Genomic DNA, 14,989 nt, shown 5'->3' with positions numbered 1-14,989 from the left:
TCACCTGAGGACGGCTGCTTGCGTTGTGGCCGAAACGTCGTGAGAATTATTTTATTATGTTTTATTTTTATTATTTATTACTTCCCTTCTACGTGACTTTACCGAAAGAACCAAGAAGAAGACCATCCATTTGTCAATCCACTGCTGGATGATGGGCACAGCCGGGCGGTAGTGACGCACACGCACCTGTATTCCAGCAGTGTCGGTGGCCGTAGCGAGGGTTGGTGGGTCACTGCACAGACGCCGTGAAACTCCCTTCCCGTGGTCGTCGAGGAGGTGACACGAGAAGGCGCGACATCAAAAATTGTGGACTTCCACCTGTTCCCTTTGTGTGGGATAGAGTGTTGCACCCTCGCACTCGTGGGTTTTCGCCAGGTGCTCCGGTGTCTTTCCACATGTGAGAATACTCATTCAAATGTCGATAACCCCTTAATATGTTGAGGGACCGCAGAGCTGTGGAGGGGGGAAATCTAGCGCAGGCTCACTGCCTCGCTGCCGTTCCCCACTCGTCTGCGGTTCCTCCTCGCGCCCTCTGCGTCGTCATCTCCCGTGTACATCACACGGTGCACAAATAACAAGAGCGCTCAGACACATTCGTCGTCAACAACGTGGCCTTAAAAAGGAACGAGTATATCATTGCCCACGTTCCGGGCATTGGCCATGTTCTTCACAGCACACACAGAGGCCAGGGAGGCAGAGTGGCCTCTCAACGTGCTGCGGTAAAGGGGCATTGCCCGAAACGTCTTTTTCAGGCAGTGTGAGTGACGAATGTGTCGAGGTTGCTTCGGCATAGAGCAGTGGTTTCTTCACCTGGGGTGTTCGCTGTACACCCTAGGGGTGCGAGATGACCTTTCTGGGGACGTGAGATGACCTTTCTGGGAGGGGGGGGGGGGGTGCGAGACATTGCCAGATTTTATTAGAAGGTAAATAATCGAAACACAAATTAAGTACGGGCACGTAAGTAAAACTACTTTGTTTCATCAAATCCCTATATATTTATTAACATTATACGTTTTAAAAAAAAATTACGATTGACAATCAAAGGGGTGCAAGGCTGCAGTAAAGGTTAAAAACTATACTCTTTGGTGTTGTCGGTAAAGTCACGTAGGTATAAAATAAAATAAATAACGACGTTTCGGGCGCAACACAAGCGTCCGTCATCAGGTGGGAAAGCATGGTCTGCTGCTAAGGTAGACTGTTTTAAAAGGTTTGAAATGGGTGTAGCCCATTTCCTCTACAATAGTTCAATCAATAGTTCAATAGTCTACAATAGTTCAATCAACTATTGTAGAGGAATCAAAAGTGTACGTGGAACTCGCTCGCCATCTGCTGGCCACATGGAGGCTTTGCAAATTTAGAATTTTTTTGCAAGGAAAATTGCACAAGATCCTGTGCAGAGCCATCGTGATGCCACCAATCCCAGGGGGGGCGTTTTCGTGCGGTGAATACCACGAAAGATTGCGTAGCGAAGTTGCATGATCTCTTCGAGGCCTCACACGTTTTGCCAACGCCTTGGCAGCTTGTGTGTTTTGTACATTTGTGGTTTAACACCGAGGAGGCTTTCGCGACCAATATCATTTCGTAATACAGTTTTTTTGGGGGGGTGAGATCGCGTAAATTTAGAAATGTGTCGTTAACCCTGCCACCATGCGACACGGCCAATTAGTAAGGTTTGTCACGTAAACAGAACGCGACAATTCGTTACTAGGACAGCACCACCGGTGTGTTGGAGAGAAAATCCACAACATTCACATTTGTCAATTTTTGTTTGCTTAATGCAGACGTGCTAGAAATGATTGTGCTGAATACTCCGGTTGTCACTAAAACCTTATTACGTCTTCTTGGTTCTTTCGGTAAAGTCACGTTGAAGGGAAATAATAAAATAATAAAAATAAAACATAATTGAATAATTCTCACGACGTTTCGGCCACAACGCAAGCAGCCGTCCTCAGGTGAAGACCAGGTCTGTCGGGGAGACAGCGTCTGAATGAAACACCACCACGCTTGGAGCGTATATTTAAGCTGGGTTGGAAGGGGAAGAGCGCCTTGACAACATAATTTGCATATCAAGAGGAATTTAGCATATTTATGGGAAATGCAGATATGGGATTAGTACTACTTGTGAAATGCGTAGGAGGTGGGCGGGGGGTTTCAAAGTCATATTATTACGTGTTTTCTCAGGATGTTAAACTCCACAAGAGAGCACTGATGTAAGAATTCACGATCATGTGCCGTGCTCTGTAAAGCAAAATGCCAAGGTTTTGAATGTGCTGCACGTACGTTCCTATGTCAGGGACCGAGCCTACCCAGAGGACAACCACTGTTGCATTCTAACAAAGTGGTACTTGTTTTGTATGTGTGTATGTTGAACTTCTTTCGCACCGTAAGTAGCTAACCGTGCTAATCGGAGGTGCGGGGGAAGGACAACATTCTAAACACAAAAATCAGTACTAAAGAAATTTGTTTTCAATTTAGATTATTTAAAAGTGCATAGCTCCAGTGGCTTCCTAATATCGGAAGAGCGTTCCAGACGGCCGCGGAAGCGCAATGCTGTGATCGTTTTTGTTCGATGGCCCAGCCATTGTGGGTTCATTTGTGGCAAAGCAACTTCGTGTGTAACGAGTTTGACCTTTTCATGTAATCGTGTGGCAACCGGAGGCCAATAAAATCTAAGAGGAGGTGCGGGGGAAGGTCAGCAAGTTTAAGTTGACAAATTAGTTTTTAAAAAATTAGTTTTCAATTTAGTTTGACTAATGTGATGAACTTGCGTGTTGGTTAAGAGACGAGGGGTTATTTTCCACAAGGCATGCAGACTGATTCACGAGGTCACATGTCCAAATAGGCTCGTGTTGCAAAAGTTAACAGTGCATTGTATTCGTGTAGTCCTTTGTTACATTTTCTCGAGATGCATTGTGGTCCTTGTCACGTGTGTGATTAAATTCCATACAGCACCACCAACGAAACGTACAAGTCCTACAAAGCAATGGGTTATACTGTACTGTCATAGAGCTTCACGATGCCCTGTGGTCCCTGTTAATTGTGGAATTACATCGCAAACGGCGTCACCAAATCAAAAGTACAGGTCCTACAAAGCACAGCGGTGCAAGGTTTCGAGATGCCATGTGGTCCTTGTACCTTGTGTAATTACATTCCACAAATGACCACAACTAATAGGGCAGGTCCTACAAAGCACAATGCTGTATGATTACATTCTACAAATCACCACAACTAATAGGACAGGTCCTACAAAGCACAACGCTGTATGATTACATTCCACAAATCACCACAACTAATAGTACAGGTCCTACAAAGCACAATGCTGTATGATTACATTCCACAAATCACCACAACTAATAGGACAGGTCCTACAAAGCACAACGCTGTATGATTACATTCCACAAATCACCACAATTAATAGTACAGATCCCTCGTGGTACCTTGTACCTTGTGTGATTACATTCTACAAATCACCCCATCTAATAGTACAGCTCCTACAATGCACAACGCTGTATGATTACATTCTACAAATCACCCCATCTAATAGTACAGGTCCTACAAAGCACAACGCTGTATGATTACATTCCACAAATCACCACATCTAATAGTACAGGTCCTACAAAGCACAACGCTGTATGATTACATTCCACAAATCACCACATCTAATAGTACAGGTCCTACAAGCACAATGCTGAATCCTCTCTGCCCTAAGGGACAACCTTTGACTCCATCCGGGTCCTGTTGGAGGGTGCCACCAACGGCGGCCTTTGCCTCGGTCGGAGTGTTTGTTGTTGTTGTTGGTTGTTGTTGTTGTCGTACACGCAATTAAGGAGCGTGCAAACCCGGGTTTGGATGAAGCTTCGCCTCCACTTTGTCTGCCTGTAGAGACCGCGGCGTCTCGATTAAGAAGCTGACGCGCTCGGGATGTAACCGGGGGAACGTTGCACGGGAAAAGCCCGACTCCCGCCGCGGAGCCTCGGCCTTGCCTAGATCGCCTACCGAGTTTGGTGCGAGGGAGGCGGCGGGCCGCGCGGGCATTAGGTGAGCGCTTTGGCTTATCACCCACCAACCACCTCGTGTCACCATCATCACCCGTGGTTTATCTTTGACCGTATCAAGGATATTGTTGTACTGTAGTGCTATGTGTGCGTGAAAGGAGGTTGGGGGGAGAGAGCCAGACGTGGTGGAGAGACACGGGAGAGTTCTGTACAGAGAGACGCAGAGAAGGAATTAGACATCGAGAGAGACAAAGGTGGATTTGGCGTGTGGACGGAGGGAGAAGAAGAGAGTTTGATGTAAACACGGGAAGTTGCACGCGAGAGAGATAGAGACGTTTGTGTTGACCAGGGTGGTGAAGTATAGTCAGACAGGCCGCCGCCACTCGGCCATGGAGATACGGGGACATGCCCCGTGACTTAAGAGGGGAGAAGACATCGAGAGATGCAATGATGTCGACAGAGACAGGTAGGATTAGGGTCAGCCAAGCAGAGACATCGGGGAAGACGAGGCGCGCACGGTCGGAGATTGACAGATGCGGAGACGAGACACAGAATCACAGTGGGGCACACACAGAAGCCAACATCGTCAGACATAGAACCACAGTGGGACATCTACAGAAGCAAACATCAGCAGACAGAGAGACACAGAAACACAGTGGGACAACTACAGAAGCAAACATAGGGAGACATAGAGACAGAACCACAGTGGGACATCCACGGAAACCAACATCGTCAGACAGAGAGACACAGAACCACAGTGGGACATCTACAGAAGCTAACATCGTCAGACAGAGACACAGAACCACAGTGGGACACACATAGAACCACAGTGGGACATCTACAGAAGCAAACATCGGCAGACAGAGACACAGAACCACAGTGGGACATCTACAGAAACCAACATCGTCAGACACAGAACCACAGTGGGACATCTACAGAAGCAAACATCAGCAGACACAGAACCACAGTGGGACAACTACAGAAGCCAACATCGTCAGACATAGAGACACAGAACCACAGTGGGACACGCACAGAACCACAGTGGGACATCTATAGAAGCAAACATCGGCAGACACAGAGACAAAGAACCACAGTGGGACATCTACAGAAGCCAACATCGCCAGACAGAGACACAGAACCACGGTGGGACAACTACAGAAGCCAACATCGGCAGACAGAGAGACACAACCACAGTGGGACATCTACAGAAGCCAACATCGTCAGACATAGAGACACAGAACCACAGTGGGACACACACAGAACCACAGTGGGACATCTACAGAAGCAAACATCGTCAGACATAGAGACACAGAACCACAGTGGGACATCTACAGAAGCCAACATCGTCAGACATAGAGGCACAGAACCACAGTGGGACACACACAGAACCACAGTGGGACATCTACAGAAGCAAACATCGTCAGACATAGAGACACAGAACCACAGTGGGACATCTACAGAAACAAACATCTGCAGACAGAGACACAGAACCACAGTGGGACACGCACAGAACTACAGTGGGACATCTACAGAAGCAAACATCGGCAGACAGAGACACAGAACCACAGTGGGACACACACAGAACCACAGTGGGACATCTATAGAGGCAAACATCGGCAGACACAGAGACACAGAACCACAGTGGGACATCTACAGAAGCAAACATCGTCAGACAGAGACACAGAAACACAGTGGGACACACACAGAACCACAATGGGACATCTACAGAAGCAAACATCGTCAGACATAGAGACACAGAACCACAGTGGGACACACAGAACCACAATGAGACATCTACAGAAACCAACATCGTCAGACATAGAGACACAGAACCACAGTGGAACACACACAGAACCACAGTGGGACATCTACAGAAGCAAACATCGTCAGACACAGAGACACAGAACCACAGTGGGACACACACACACAGAACCAGTGGGACATGTAAACACTTGCAGTATAAATGGAATGACAGCTGGGAATGAATGTTGTCTGTTAACCAAACGCAACCGATTTGCCCTGTTTTGACCTTACACGCAACGTGCACTCCGATTGCGTTGTGTGTGCGGGTTAGGTTCGTGCGGCACTGTGATGCCAAGATGCCGACGGTATGGCCCACCTTGCTCGACCTGGCCCGCGAGGAGTGCCTGGGCATACTTCGCAAGCTGGGTGAGCTGGGCTTGGTGGGAATTGGTGGGAAGTCACTTTGGGAGATGCCGGGAACGATGGGGAGATATTACGGTTGGAGATATTTTTTTTTGTAGACTTACAGTGGAAAAATTTTCGATTTGAAGCTTTCGTGACTGCAGGGATTCATCTTCTTGGTTCTTTTTCGGTAAAGTCACTTAGAAGGGAAATAATAAAATAATAAAAATTAAACAATAAAATACAATTCTCACGACGTTTCGGCCACAACGTAAGCAGCCGTCCTCAGGTGAAGAACAGGTCTGTCGGAAAGACAGCGTCTGAATGAACACCACCAAGCTTGGCAGTGTATATTTAAGCTGGGTTAGGGGGGGAAGAGCGCCTTGACGAAGGAATTTGCATATCAACAGATGAATTTAGCATATTTATGGAAAATGCAGATATGGACAGTGGAAAACACAAGCCTTCAAATTTTGACTTAAGACCAATTTGCACCCACATTCAGTGGCGTAAGTTTAAACTGGCAGCTGTGCAGAGGGTGGATGCGGCAATTGGTTCAGGTGCTCCCCCCCAATATTTGATTTGCCAAAGCCAAACGTTGACTGCTCTAATTAAATTAAAATTTTCTTCTTCCTAGCGTTGTTGCCGCTGTGGCACAGGGTCCGCTTTTCGGAATTGTCTTCTCCATTTGGCTCGATCCAGGGCATCTTCGGGGATAAAACGTGGAATGTAAATGCGAACGGCGTTTTAAATGTTTTGTTATTTTACTCTTTTGAAAACATTGTGGTTGTCAAAGGGGCCCCATCTAAACTAAACTTTTTAAAATTTTACCCAGGCATTCTTCTCACTCCTATCCTACCTATTACCCATTTGATTTTCCTCTGGGTTCTCTCCACATTTAGAATTAATATGCGCTTAGAGTATTTGGCTGCTATACCTTTCCATACGATAAGCCACCTCATTGGGCTATAATTTGTGACCAGGTCGCTTCTGAACAAAAAAGAGCTATATAGCTAAGTGGGCCTTTCGATTTGAAGCTTTCGTGACTGCAGGGATTCATCTTCTTGGTTCTTTCGGTAAAGTCACGTAGAAGGGAAGTAATAAAATGTGCTATTCGCATTCCTGCATTTCCCATAAATATGCTAAATTCCTCTTCAAATGCAAATTCTTTTGTCAAGGCTCTCTTCCTCCTCCCTCACAGCTTAAATATACACTCCAAACCTAAGACGTGTCATTTAGACTCTGTCTTATCGACAGACATGTTCTTCACCTGAGGACGGCTGCTTGCGTTGTGGCCGAAACGTCGTGAGAATTATTTTTTTATTTTTTATTTTTGTTGTTTTATTACTTCCCTTCTACGTGACTTTACCGAAAGAACCAAGAAGATAAGTGGGCCTTACCTGGCAAAATAACAAATAGTTTAGAAGTAGCCCTCACCGCGCTGCTGTCTGCGTCGCTGTGGTTTTTGTGCCCAGAGCTGGAGGCGTACGCGGCGGCTGTGAGCGCCTTGCGCGCTCAGGGGGACCTCACCGTAGAGAAGCGCGATCTGCTCAGCGAGCTCGGAAAGGTGTTCAGCATTTCCACGGAACGGCACCGCGCGGAGGTGCGCAGGGCTTACAACGATGAAAGGCTTTCCACCATCGCTTTCCAGTGAGTACGCTCGCAAGATGGGTAACTATGTCCCTTTGTTAGTTGCCTTGCCACGACTTGGTGTGCTCGGGCCTTCACGAAAGTAATTTATTGAGGAGGCCAAGTGGCTCCGTTTTTTTTTCTTATTGTGGTAAAGATGGGAATTGCAGTGACCTAAAAAGTAGTTCTGTGAAGTATTTTTCTTCAACCAATTCTCGAACACGTGGTGTTACACCGCTCGCTGTGATAGTTCCTAAAAATAATTCCTCTGTCGCGTATCATGACGCTGATGGCAGCACAGTTGGATTGTAATTGGGCAAAACATTATTTTCTGTCTTTTATTTTTCACCTTTGCCATAGACCAGAGCTGCATGTCTTCCCTTCGTTACAGTTAATGTGGATTTCGTATAGAGGAGGTTACGTGGTTGGCAGCAGAGGGCAGTGCAGCCAACTCCATTGTGGTAACTGCCTATCTACACTGTCTACTTTTTACGAGCCAAGCTGGATAGCTTGGCGAAGTACGGTCAAACAACCCTCACAACCCACATGGCATGGGGAGGCTCTTATCCAGCCGTGGCTTGACAGAGAGGCTGTACATGTTGCATAGATGGGCACTGACTTGCCCTACCCCTTTCAGATGCTCCCTCTGAAGCCATGTGGAATGCTCTTCTGATATTAGCAAGCCACTCTAGCCTTGCACTTTTAAATCTAGATTGAAAACTCGTTTCTTTAGAACTGTTTAGTTTGTTGTCCTTCTCCCCGCACCTCCCATTAGCGCGGATGGCTACGTACGATGCAAAAGAAGTTCAACATACTGTACGTAAAAACAACCCTCATATGGCCGTGACTTGACAGAGAGGCCCTACATGTTACATAGAAGAAGACTGACTTGCCCCTTCCTCCTCTCCATCGCTCCACCCTCCACCGCAGCGTGTCGGGGCCCAACAGCGGCACGGAGTGGTCCATAGAGGGGCGCCGGCTCGTCCCGCTGTTGCCCCGGCTGCTGCCCCAGACGGTGCTGACGCGCTCAGCCAACTCGGCTGCCCTTGCCATGTCCGCCCACAACGCCACGCTTCCGTCGCCCGGACTCACGGGCAACAAGGAAGGTGAGGGAGCCTGTTCCAGATTTTTGAGTTTTGAATTCCAGATACTGGATGCCCAATTCGGGATTCTGCATTTCAGATTCTGGACTCGGGGTTTTATATGCCTAATGCCGGATACTAGATGAAATATCCAGATTCTAGTTTGCGGATTCTGGATACTGGCAGGCTCGGTGAATCTTAATCAGCTACACTCGTTAAGTTGATGAGTAAATAGACACTGACTGTATGCTAAATTGTTCCAGATAGGCTGAGTACTGGGCATTTCACTCGTACCATTCAAACCTAGTGCATAATAATACTCATTGGGGTGTAGCATTGAGAAGAATTCCCGGCCACAGTTTACGTCAGCCGTTAATGATATCTCATACCATTCCTTGGCGACTCCACTTTACCAGCCCGCACGAGCTAGCATAGTGAAGTATGGTCAGACCGACACAGCGTGGGGAAGGTTTATTGAGAAGGTCTGCAACTATATTGCTTTTATTAATACACGTAGAAATTTGCAGCGCAGCAAATTGCGACATGGTTAGATCCCCGGGGCCCGTGGGTGGCCATTTGGTAATGTGCACCGCTAAACTTCGGAGTATGAAGTTTTTTTGGACTAAATTCTTACAATACTTAATGAATAAAATGATTTTGAAAGTTTCTCATTTGGAAACTCTCTCGGGTCTGTGAGACCAAGGGTTTCGTGCAGTCGTACCACATTGCTGTACAAGAGTTCAAAGTGCCGTTTGCAGTTCCAATGTTTAATATGTACCCCGTAAGTTGTACAGTAATTATCAAAATTACTCGTGGCTTCAAGGTAATGTCACATGCTGCGAGGTCGGTATATTCGCGGTTGTTCATTGGAGTTCTCTTGATGTCTTTTTGGGTTGTTTGATGTTGAGCTTGTATGCCCAAGTGACAAAGATTATCAATTACGCACGCCTACCTACATGCAACCCTTACGCCGGGCACCAGCAGCGGCCAAAAAAACGTTCATCAATTCACGGAGAACACGCGCTGGCTGCTGAGACATTCAGTGCCTGAAGAAGCTCCCCGGTTTGTGGAGCGAAACGTCGGACATCGTGACCACGATCGGCACTCGCCTTCCCTAACCGATGCGGATGTATTCACTCGAAACCAATAAAGCGGTGGACGTTTGTCATTGCAGTGGTGGTGAGCTACAGCTATGCCAGCCCGTCCCCAATCTCCCCCACCGTGTGCACCTCACCACTGGGTGGCGCCAGCAGCAGCAGCAACAACAGCAACAACAACAACAGCGGTGGTGGTGGCGGCGGCGTTGGGGCGGGTGGAAACGTTGGGGCGGGCATTGGGGCGGCAGCAGCAGCAGCGGTGGTCCCTACCAAGTCTCCGCGTCCGGCTAGTCCGGCATCGAGTGTTGTCGTGCTGCCCAGTGGGAACACCGTCTACGTGAAAAGTACGATCGCCGCAATACCATTTTTGTCACGATACGACGTGACGTAATTCTGCACGGTGTAGATTATAAAACGCGTTTTTTTTCTGTATTTTGAAGCAAAAAGCTCGGATTTAAGAAGCTTTCTGCGTACAATTATGACTTGCATCTGTATCGTTAACGATCTATTGTCGGGTGTCACACTTCGGACACGTATGTATGTTGAAATACTTTCGCACCGTACGTAGCCAACCTTACTAATTAAATGTGCGGGGAAAGCACAACAAACTAAACACAAAGCAGCATCTAGAGAACACATTGGTCCTCCTGGAAGGCGTGGTTTATTCAAGTTGTTGAGATCTTTTCCGGAAGATGGTTCTCAATAGCAAAATATATTACCACCCAAAAGAAGGTCAGTGCCAGCTGATCACATAGCTAATCAGATAGTGTTAGTAATCATCTTCAGGAGATGACTTTCCGTACTCGTACATTATCTTCAAAGAGAGAATCTGAGATTCTCACAGGATTGTCCAATCCAGGAGAGCCGGGATTGACAGTCTTAGCAAGGCTGTCCTGGGTATAATCATGATTTTATATACAGCGTCATGCTAATTGCATTCCACAGTGTTGTACATTAATTATATATGAGGGCCCAAATCCTATTTACAGCTACTACCAAGCAAATGAAAATCCTCAGAAAATAAAAATGAATAAATAAATGGCACCAAAACAAAAAAGGGCACGCACATCACAACAGAGTAAAATTAGAGCCCATTGAGTCTCCACATCCAGACCACAATCTCAACATTTCAAATGTCCAAAATGTGGTTTCCTATTTATCAGCATACGCCTGGATGAATGAAATGGCCTTCAGTTCGGAATTAAATAATGTGCAATGGAGCGATTTGTCAAATATCGACATTTCGTTCATTTTGTGTTTAGTTTGTTGTCCTTCCCCCGCACCTCGGATGAGCACGGTTGGCTACGTACGGTGCGAAAGAAGCTCAACTTGCGTACATACACGGGACACACTTAGTCCTGGTAACAAGACATCACCCATTCCACCGGCTGCGCCCTTTTTCAGGCGTCAGCTGCTCCGAGGACGACGAAAAACCCCGCAAGAGGCGTCGCACCGACTCGTCGGGCTCTCCGTCGCTCGCTCTGAGCGACGGCACCCTCCGGCTCGCCACGTCGCCCTCGCCCCAGCAGCCGCCGCCGGCGCCGCTGCCGCCTCCGCAACCACCGCCGCCGTCGCCCGCCACCGCCACGCTCACCAGCCCCACCGCCGTGTCCGTGGGCCACCCAGCCTTGTCAGGGCCGAAGGTCGGCGTCTCCGTTACGGCCGGGTCGCTGTTTTCCGGCGGCAGCGGTGGCGGCGGCGGTCAAACGCAGCAGCAACAGCAGCAGCAGCAGATGTTGAAGCAGCAGCAGCAGCAGCACACGCACCACATGTCGCCCGTGAAGATTACGTTCACGCGGCCCGTCACGCCCACCACGGCGAGCTCCACGCAGAAGGTGCGTGACGTCACCGTTTGCTCACGGTGTCTCGGGGAAGAACGCGGTGTGTGCGTGTGTGTGTCTGTGCCGTTGTCTGGCTTTGTGGAGCCAATGATTGGTGGATTGCGTTTAGATTTGTAAAACTGACAAATGTGCTCTGCGGTCTGCTAGGCGGGCATTAGATGGCAGTACATGGAACGGCCGTACACGCACCCAATATATAACGTTATTTTTTTTGACATTTTTCTCTAGACGCTCCGGCAACAAAACAAGTTTAACTTTTTAAACTCTCACCCATTTCTCCCGGTGCCGCCAACCAACTTCCCTCTCTCCTCCGCTAAGCCCCCTCCGCTCTGTCTCTCCCTCGTGTCTCTCCCGTCGCCACGGCGACTCTAGGTGATAATCGTGAGCACCACCGCGGGCCCCACCTTTCTGCCGGGCATCCTGTCCAAGCCTCACGGCCTCGTGCAGCCGGGCGGTGGCGCCGTCGCTCCCCAGCACCGCGCGCCGCCCGTGCTCATCGCGTCCAGCTCGGGCGGACACGGCGGCCAGCCCCTGCTGCTGGGGGCGCCCATCGCCGTGGCAACCGGGTCCTCGGCCGCCACCGTTTCCGTGGCGACGAGCTCGCACGCCGCCCTGCACCAAGGTGACGGGGGCTTGAGCACGCGCGCTGCGGCGGTTGGCGCCGCCGAGCTACGAGCCCCCGGCCAGCCGAGTTCGATTCCTGCTCACGGCCAACACCGGTGACGATTATCTCAACCGGTCATGGGTCCTCCCGTAGGTCGACTCAGCCTTAAGTGAGCACCTGGTGCCATGCGTAAACATCGCCGCTAAAGGAAGGCACAGGCTGGCCACCTACCCCCTCATGTGTCGTGCCGGCCTTCATAGGTGTTCGGTAACAGCACTTACCCCAACAGTCTATTAAGGCTATACGGGGGATCTTTGGTGGTGCGATGGTGTAGTGGTTGGCACAGCTGCACTAATATTGGGAGGGGGGTGGGGGGAAGCCAATGACAAGAAATGTATTTCTAGGTGCGACATAATTCCGCGCGTTTGAACGGCTTGGAATGAAACGTCGAAATGTCGGGAGCCGAAGTTGAATGTGACGGACGCGCGGGTTGCGGCCGTGGCAGGTCTGAGCGTGGTGGCTGGCGGCAAGGTGGGGCCACCCACCAAGGCGCCCGTCATGGGCCCCGCGCGAGCCGTGGCAACCAACCTGCCACAGCAGATGGGCACGGGCAGCGGAGGCGGACAGAGCGCCGCTCAGAAACCCACCATCCAGATCAAGCAGGAGTCGGGTATCGTCCGCCTACACTCACTCGTTCTGCTCGCACTTTCATTCACGTATGCACTGACACTTTCGGCAATTCATTGTATCAGTAATGTTTTAATTTCCTCTCAATATCACTCAAATCACTGACACTTTCAGTCATTCGCTCATTTGTTTATGCACGCTCCCATTATTCCTTTCGTCTACTCATTCGTTCACAATTTCATTCGTTATCCAGCGATTCACTACCTCGTTCGTAATTGCATTCGCTCCTTCTTTGACTCATTAATTAATATTCTTGCGCTTGAATTCACCTGCTGCTTCATTCAAAGACGAATTCTCTCGGCTCTTCACGTGTTCATTATTTCCTATTGTCACTCGTGATTGGGTTGTGCGTATTTTTATTGTCATGCTTTTCCTGAGTACAACAACATGCGATGACAAGCAGAGTTTCGATTTAAAGCTTTCGTGACTGCAGGGATTCATCTTCTTGGTTCTTTCGGTAAAGTCACGTAGAAGGGAAGTAATAAAATAATAAAAATTAAAATAAAACGGCTGCTTGCATTGTGGCCGAAACGTCGTGAGAATTATTTAATTATGTTTTATTTTTATTATTTTATTACTTCCCTTCTACGTGACTTTACCGAAAGAACCAAGAAGACAAGCAGAGTGAAGGTTTATCGAACGACCCACACGGCCGACGCGGCACGGGGGCCTTCATCCAGCAGTGGATTGATTGACTAAGGGCGGCTCTAAATTAATATTTTCACTTGCGCTTTCGGTATTGTCACACAAGACAAAATGCGCATCAATTCGGAGCTCTCCACACTGTGTCCACCGGTGAAGCCCCTGGAAGGTGCTGTGAAAGAACTACTTCTCAAGTCTCTTCGCTTGTTCGCCGTCGCCCACACGACGTTTAACGCGAGTGCGCGCATGCACTCCCACACTCAAGCAGGCGTGAAGATCATCACGCAGCAGCTGCCGCAGAGCAAAATCCTACCGAAGCCGGCCGGCGTGGCAACCACCGCGGCGCCTATCATGGTGGTGAGCAACCCGGCTGCCGTAGTGACCACCCGCCTCGTCACCGCGCCAACGGGTACGCACCCCCCCTCCACCCCCATCACGCTGCCCCGGCCTCGCGCTACTCACGCGCGTCTCGAGACAGTTCAATTCTCCCGTGGAAAGAAAGCGCACGTTGGAAAGCGTTGCGGAACTCGCACGCGCACGCGCGGGCAGGCGTGACTTCACCTCCTCCTTGTTTGATGATAAAGGCGACGTCCGTCCGTCCGTGCGTGCGTCTGTCAGAGGTCGCAACCGGGTACCCGATACCCCTACCCTACCCGTTACCCGGCTACCTGTACCCGGCTGGGTACGGGTACGGGTACCCGTTTGCGACCCTGGTGCGGCCGGGTACGGGTACGGGTAGGCCGTGAGTCACTGGTGAGTAACCGTTTGTCACTCATTTCCCAACGTCTTGTCTCTTCTCACAATTCAAGTTCCTAGAATCAACCCACCAGCACCTGCAACATGGCTTCATCCCAGAGGTCGCAATCGGGTACCCGTACCCTACCCGATACCCGGCTGGGTACGGGTAGCCGGGTATCGGGTCGGGTACGGGTACGGGTACCCGATTGCGACCCTGGTGTGGCCGGGTATGGGTACGGGTAAGGAATCAAAACCCGTTTGCGACCTCTGGCGTCCGTCTCGTGCAGCAGTCAGCTCCCGTGTGGCGTCGCCGGGTCCCACCTATCTGAAAACGACCAGCGGCAACATCATCACGGTGGTGCCCAAGTCGCTGGCGTCATCGCTGGGCGGAAAACTTCTGAGTTCCACCGTCATGTCCGGTGAGATTCGCACAACCTGAGATGCGAGGCGATGCTTCGCCCCATCGGATGCACATGCAGATGCGCGCCCTCCTCGGTTGCGTGTCCTCCCGCTGTGTGAGCGGAAAAAC

General features: G+C 49.6%; 1 protein-coding gene across 1 annotated transcript in view; it reads left to right on the top strand.

Annotated features, from left to right (window-relative positions):
• Window positions 1-3,732: 3,732 nt before the first annotated feature.
• The window catches only part of EMSY (EMSY transcriptional repressor, BRCA2 interacting), a 35,743-nt gene continuing 24,486 nt past the window's right edge, over window positions 3,733-14,989 (top strand). The window contains 10 exon segments of the mRNA XM_061570192.1: window positions 3,733-4,038; window positions 6,070-6,164; window positions 7,616-7,790; window positions 8,700-8,875; window positions 10,026-10,292; window positions 11,353-11,783; window positions 12,162-12,411; window positions 12,899-13,063; window positions 13,988-14,131; window positions 14,748-14,879. Coding sequence (XP_061426176.1) covers window positions 6,095-6,164; window positions 7,616-7,790; window positions 8,700-8,875; window positions 10,026-10,292; window positions 11,353-11,783; window positions 12,162-12,411; window positions 12,899-13,063; window positions 13,988-14,131; window positions 14,748-14,879 — 1,810 coding nt within the window. The 5' untranslated portion in view covers window positions 3,733-4,038; window positions 6,070-6,094.

Source organism: Lethenteron reissneri, chromosome 45 (genome assembly GCF_015708825.2).
Source record: "Lethenteron reissneri isolate LAM-NWPU_2019-01 chromosome 45, ASM1570882v1, whole genome shotgun sequence".
Lineage (NCBI taxonomy): Eukaryota > Metazoa > Chordata > Hyperoartia > Petromyzontiformes > Petromyzontidae > Lethenteron > Lethenteron reissneri.
Note: the sequence above shows the minus strand (reverse complement) of the source record. Positions and strands in the feature narration are given on the sequence as shown.